This window comes from Haliaeetus leucocephalus, unplaced genomic scaffold, assembly GCF_000737465.1.
Source record: "Haliaeetus leucocephalus isolate CR32 unplaced genomic scaffold, Haliaeetus_leucocephalus-4.0 Scaffold657, whole genome shotgun sequence".
NCBI classification, from domain to species: Eukaryota; Metazoa; Chordata; class Aves; order Accipitriformes; family Accipitridae; genus Haliaeetus; species Haliaeetus leucocephalus.
Genome location: NW_010973093.1, coordinates 572,685 through 579,582, shown reverse-complemented (window position 1 = coordinate 579,582; position 6,898 = coordinate 572,685). Strand labels below are relative to the sequence as shown.

General features: G+C 48.3%; 1 protein-coding gene across 1 annotated transcript in view; it reads right to left on the bottom strand.

The window, feature by feature from the left end:
- NUP85 (nucleoporin 85kDa) overlaps positions 1-6,898 on the bottom strand; it is a 19,294-nt gene that overhangs the window by 11,785 nt on the left and 611 nt on the right. The window contains exon 2 of the mRNA XM_010579472.1: positions 6,002-6,142. Within this exon, the coding sequence (XP_010577774.1) occupies positions 6,002-6,142 (141 nt within the window). The remainder of the gene's footprint in view (positions 1-6,001; positions 6,143-6,898) is intronic.

Sequence of the window (6,898 nt, the reverse complement as noted above, 5' to 3'; positions counted from 1 at the left end):
CAGGCGGGGACGGGGACGGGGCAGGCCGGGCTCCGCTCCGCTCCCGCCCGTAGCTGGCTCGGCCGCTTCCCTGAGGCCGACCGCGGGTGAGCCGCCGGAGCCCCGTGGCTGCCCCGGGAGGGTCGGTGCTGCCCGGGGGGGGGCTCTGAGCGCCGGCTCTCGGGCAGGGCCCAGCGGCCCCGAGGCTGCCCCTCCGGACCTCGTACCCGGCTGGCAGGGCCCGGCGGGGCGAGGAGGGGAGGGAGGCCGCCGCGTCTCCATCTACTTCGTTTTCTTGTCTCGAGGGTGTAGGTGCCGCGGGGATGCGGCCCTGGCTGCGGGCACACCGCGATCTAGTTGCTCGGTCAACGTGGTCTTTGTGTTCACTTCATTGACTCGGTTGCCTTCTAATAACCAGTTTCTCCTTTATTTCTTTACGCACTTCAGACACTTGAAGATAGATGAGCCTCCAGGTTGTTGAAGGTGACATTCTCTGGAGTAGAGTTGCTGGAGCTCTCGGGCAAGCTCATTGATAAAGCTGATTAATCAAATTACACGCTTTGTGACTTCAGTGGGTTGCCTGCAGGTTGGAGGAGGACTCGTAATGAAGCATTAGATTAATCACAGCAGGTCGGGGAGACATGCTGGCAGGTGTCAGGAAGAACTCTGCTCTGCCTTACTTACTCAGGGTCATGAGATTTTTTTCCCTTCTCTGTCTGGCAGGGGTCAGGGTGGGAGTTAAGACCCCCTAGAGACTGGGCAGAATTTGCCTGCTGAGGCTGCTGGAGACTGCCCAGCCAACTTTCTGATAACTCTGGGAGCTCTGGTACCAATGGAATTGAACTTGAGTAGCCATTAATAACTTGGTGTGATAAAACACGAACCACACACTGCTCCTTTCTTTCCATTCTGCTCTCCTTTCCGTCTCTGCATACTCCTCACTTTTTGCCTATTCCTCTCAATAACAAACTTGTTCGGTGATACACTTTTTAAGAAGAATATTAGCAATGCTGTCTTGCTGAACGCACAGCTAGAAGCAGCCAGTCCCTCTCAGACTGGTGCTTTTCAGAGAAGCTCACTAAAAATTAATTTTTCAAGACAGCTTGAGTCATTCACTGTCCTCACATGACAAATGCTGCAACAGTCCACTGCTAAATTGCCTTTTTTTACTTTATTGGCTACTGCATCCATCATTTCCAATAAAAATAAAGCTAGCAGTTATCTTGGGTAAGAGCACGTTATGACACCAATTGTGCTGAGAAAAGGGAGTAGTGTCTATTCAGGTCAGTCAGGAGGAATGGCTTGTTGCAGGGTAGAAGAACTTAATGTAAATCTTCAGAAACCTGCTTGAGAAACTAAGACTCACTAGTTTTAAGAAAGCCCATCCTTTATTGTGGGTAAGTGCTTTATCTGGGAGGAATTTGGGGATGTGCATGTATTTGACTCTCTGTTGTACAAAGTCAAATTCATCCACTGTCGTACAAAATGGTGCTGCTCTATGCTGCACACTTCTGAGGATGTTAGTGATGATATCTAGATCCAAAATATCCTTCCACATGTTACTAAAATGGCTCCAGATACAAAGCAAAACTGGATGCCTGAAAACCCAGCACTAAGAGGTCTTCTGCCACCGTTCTTCAAGGGTAAGGTGCTGCTTCTATAACTGCATCTGTTTCTTGTGACTGGTAGAAGGAGACTTCTAATGGCTTAAGCTATCCGACAGAAAATTACAGAGCCTGCTGCTTGTATGGGCATCATAATTAAAAGCTATTAATGAACTAAAAATGCATAATTACTATAGAGCTGGCTAACTCTTAATGGAAATCTGAGACTTGCCTACCAAGTGAGATCCTTGTTGGAAGGATGGAAGTTGCTATTTGTTTTCCATGTAGTGAAGCTAAGGAGCTCTCTCCATGTGAGCTCATTTGAGTATCGACTGTGATAGCAGAACCTGCCACCTGAGGCTTTCCTAGGGACACTCGAGTGCCTGGAGCATCCCTGTGTTCTTTCACTCTGCCGCATGTGTTTCTCTTGCTTTCCTTTTATCCTTTTCCACACATAACACTTGTCTCTGTGGACCACTCTGTAGGGACCACAGCCCTACCCACAGGGAGAGGCAGCCAAAAGGCAGGTGATCAGCCTTTACCAACTATATTGCAAGGCCTGACAACCCTGGAGAGTGCCCATCGGTCTCACTGGTCTTATTTTCTCTTTATCAGTATGGAGAGAGAAATGTTGGATTACTGAGGTGGTGGATCTAGGAGTGGGACAGCGTCCTCTTCTGCTCCAGCATCCATCCTGTGTAAAGAGACACACTAAAAGCTGGTCCAGGAACTCTCTGATCCTCTCCTGCTGTCTCTTGGCACGTACAGTCTACTTTGTTCACTCACTAGAGGTGTAAGTGGTTTTTCGTGTCTGCAGCCTCTGATGCTTTTGAAGTGATAAGGGAGGTGGGTGGTTCCTGGGGAAGTCATCTTGGGAAAGGTGAGTTTTAGTTGAGATCTTGAAATTTTTTAGTCCTCCTTTGAACATTGGCTGGAGGTCTGCACATATCAGGAAGGGAGACCTTCCTGCACGTTTTGCTAAAAGGCTTCTGTGCCTGTCCAGTCCATGTAATTAAGCAGAATTGGGAATCACCATGTCAGCATGGAACTTCAGATTGCTCAAAAAGGTTTTGGAGTACGGGCTCTGAGTCCAAGGAGGAAGGCAAAGGCAAAGAGAAACTGTGTTACTGTTTTCCAGTCAGGGGAGAAGAAAAGAAAAAGGCAAAAAAATCAAGGTCTGATGAGGAGGGTAGTTACTAAGTTGTGAAATAGGAAATTTGGAAGTTATTTCATGACTTGAGAAACAGAGGGAACGATCAGCATCGTGAACATGGAAGGCACAGAACAGGCAGTGCCCCAGGCAAAAGGTATTTTCTATTCCTGGTGCTAAACTAGTGTTAATGAAGAGCAAAGCCTGAAAAAACCACTCAGACCTTCAGGGTCCAGACGGAGAAGGCAGCTTTAGCCCTACTTGCCTGCTTACACCTTCAAATAACTGTTTGCTTTCTCTTCTTGCATTGAACTAATTGCAAAGTAATACACAGCTTTGAAGGGGCTGGAGTTGCTTTTGTAGACTTACGCTTGCTAATGTGCAGTAGCACACACCTGCTTGTAGCTGTCTTGATTTCTTAAAAATCTTAAATGTTTTAAAATCTCAGTGTGAAAGGGAATGTATGCTGAACACCCATATGCCCTGCCCTCTTCAGAAGAGAGTGGAGACTTAAGCTAAAGAGCTCTGCAAGATCTAGATACGTCATATTCCTTCCTTATAAAACTCCTGTACAAGAATGAAACAAGGCTTGGAAATATTTTAGGAAACAATACGTGGAATTTTTTTCCCAGAGATGGAATTTCTCTGGAATTGTCACTGTGACGCTTCCCCATTCACTTCCCTTCAGCTCCATGCATTGAAGAGGAGGAGCTCAGAGAGACAAAAAGCTTCACCTTTGCCCCCCTCTGCTGCAGCCCGGACCCTGCAGGACTGGGTCCTTTGTAGTTCCCAGTGTGGCTTCTCCCCTGCCACTCACTCTGAGTGCTGCTGTCTAGCCTGTTATCTTTGCATGTTTTAGCACTCTGTTTATTGTTGGCTCCACTGAATCTCCTGTATAATGTGAGTTTCCTCTGTTGATATATAAGAAGAAAAGCTATATAAATATGAGGTTTGTAGAAACCTGGTCTGTGATTGGGGATCTGTGTAATTGGTGGCGAGACCAATAGTGGTACAGCTGAAATGGTTTTCAGCTTTTCTGAGCACGTATAACTTCTGCAGTGGTAGCAAAATCCCATATGTTCTCATAAAATCTAGTGTATTTTCCTGTGTACTTAATGTGTATTTAAGCACATTTGTTCTGTTTGTGATGCTGGCCTTAATGTATGTCTCACTGCCATTCCTGCATTCAGTTCTTGCTGCTCTCAGGCCTTGACCAGTTTCATTCCACCTCCCAGAAATACTCCTCCTGGACATGCAGCAGAGAGATTGTCAAAGAGGGAGGGGGAAGAAGTGGCAAGAACAAAATAAAACGGGACCATCGAGCACCATCAGTCTTGTGACACCCTTCCTCACAGCGGTAGCTTCTCTGTGATGTTGCATCATTCCTAAAAATAGAATTTAACGTCCTTGGGGAAATGGCACTTGTCTTTTGTTCTGTAAAGTACCCGGTGTGTTTTGAGTCTCGCTTAAAAAAGCCCCGTAAAGTAGAAAATAGAGTGGGGTTTGGGATGCTTTATTTCCTTGTTCTTGCACATGGTCCTGCTTCTTAGTGGTGATAGTGGACTTCAGAAGGTCCAGATGGCATTGCCCATTGCTCTTCAGAGCTAAAATAAAAGGTGAAGGGAGATCGTAGGAGACTGATACACCATCAGACTGTGCAAGGGGGATTTGTACAGAAGCATGTTGTTTTCTCTAGCGACAGGTGCTTCTTGCCTCCTGGTAGCTTAAAGAGAAAAATAATACCATGAGTAATTAAATGCAGGGAAAACAGACAGGATAGACTGATTGGAACAGTCTTTTGATGATAAGTCAAGGAAAATGACACAGGTAGGAGTGGAGAATACAGCTCAAAAGAGTGTCAGTTTGAGTCACAGGTACAATTTAAAGCAGCATCTCAGTTGCCTTCCTGGGTCAGGCTGAGCTCTTCCAGTGCCTCTGATTTTTCCAGAACTGACTCAGAAAGACTCTTCAGAAGGAATAAAATACTAAAACTAAAAGGTTCTATGAAATTTTAGATGAGATTTGATCTTTCAGCTTACTGAAGCAGAGGGAAATTTTTACAATATATGGGAGCCTAGTCTACAAGGAGATGGTAAAAGACTTCACCACCCATGTGCATTGGGTTTGCATGGCAGGGTTTTGGTAGTGGGGGGGCTGCAGGAGTGGCTTCTGTGAGAAGCTGCTGGAAGCTTCCCCTGTGCCCTATGGAGCCAATGCCAGCCAGCTCCAAGATGGACCCACCGCTGACCAAGGCCGAGCCCTTCAGTGACAGTGGTAGCACCTCTGGGATAACAGAAGGGGGGAAAAAAAGCTGCACAACAGCAACTGCAGCTGGAGAGAAGAGTGAGAATATGTGGGAGAAACAACCCTGTAGACACCTAGGTCAGTGAAGAAAGAGGAGGAGGAGGTACGCCAGGCGCCAGAGGGACCCCAGGCTGGAGCAGGGGAAGAGTGTGAGGAGTCCTGCCTCTGAAGAGGGTGGAGCGGCAGAGACAACGTGTGATGAACTGACTGCAACCCCCATTCCCTGTCCCCCTGCGCTGCTTGAGGGGGAGGAGGTAGAGAAAACCGGGAGCAAAGTTAAGCCCGGGAAGAAGGGAGGGGTGGGGGGAAGGTGTTTTAAGATTTAGGTTTTATTTCTCATTATCCTACTCTGATTTGATTGGTAATAAATTAATTTTTCCCCAAGTTGAGTCTGTTTTGCCCGTGATGGTAATTGCTGAGTGATCTCTCTCTGTCCTTATCTCAACCCACAAGCTTTTAGTTATATTTTCTCTCCCCTGTCCCGTTGAGGAGGGGAGTGATAGAGTGGCTTTGGTGGGCTGGTTTCCAGCTAGGGTCAACTCACCACACTATGTTTTGTAGAAGCTCGGCTGGCTGCGTGGGGCACCTTCACCGCCTCAGGTAGGGTTGTGGGTGTGTTATTTTCTCAACTGTGGACTTGGGTAAAGGTTCAGCATCAGCTTCCTGTCGTCTTCAACTTTCACACAATTGCAATAAAACAAAAAAGTCCCCGTGAGTCTGCACTCACAAGGGAGGTCCTGGAATGTGAACTAATGTGACAAAAGGCAGAGGAGAGGGATCAGAATCCACAGAGAGAAGCAGTCTGTATCTGCTTGTAAGTTAAGTTTCTTTTCAGTTGATATTTCACTACTTGAATAGTTTATTGTGGACAAATCCCATCTTGAAACATCTCTGAAATGGTGCGGGAGGTGTGTTATACACAGGCCTGGGTTTTGTCACGCCAGGAACAGAGGGTGTGCGTGACCATATGGCCACGTCTGCATCGTGATCCAGGGCGTATTCGCCATGTGGAGCCTGGTGAACATTCTCTAATGCCCACCTGGTAAATCCACCCCTGAAGTATTTAGAAGGGTCATTTTTGTGGTGTTTCTTTTCCACCTCTGTGCTGTAGAGAAACAGTTGACAAATCATGGCGGTGGGTGTAACGCTGATGAAAAAAAGGCTCAGAAACGGTTTAGTGGGAACCTGTGAAACCACTGGAGTTACTGAGAATTTCCTCATCCTCTCCGCTGGAATAAACTTGAAGAAGAGATCACATCGTTAGTAGTACATCCTCTTATTTAGGTATTATAATTTTTGAGGTGCTGCATCATGTCCTTAGCTCGTTGGAGAGTTTCAGTAAACCTTGACTGCTTTTAATTATATTCAAGATGCATTTTTCAGACGCAGCGGAGAGACGCAGCAGAAACTACATGTATTTCAGGGCAAACTCACGCCTCGCCTTCCTCGGGGGCAAGGCCGGGGATTTTGGAAGCGCAGAGGATGGCTGTCAAGCCTTGCAGCCTGTATCACCGTCATCCCTAAAACACTGAGGGCCACGAGTGTCTGTGGGGGAAACGCGTCCGGTGTGAGGAGGCCCACGAGGCGGACGGGTCACCCGCGGGGGAGCGTCAGGGAAAGGCGCCTGTGGGGAAGGCGCAGCAGGCCCGAGAGCGAGGGCAGCCAGCAGGGCTCCTGGGCGAGGCGCTGAAGGGACGGCGGCGCTGAGGAGGCCCTGAGGAAGCCGGGCCGGGGGCCGCGAAGCTGGCGGGCCCGGGGCGGGCGGCGGAGGACCCTTCCCGGGCGGTGGGGAGGGGCGCGGGGCGCCGCGGCCCGGCGGCCATTTTGAGGAGGACAATACCCGCCGCACGGCAGGGGCCGC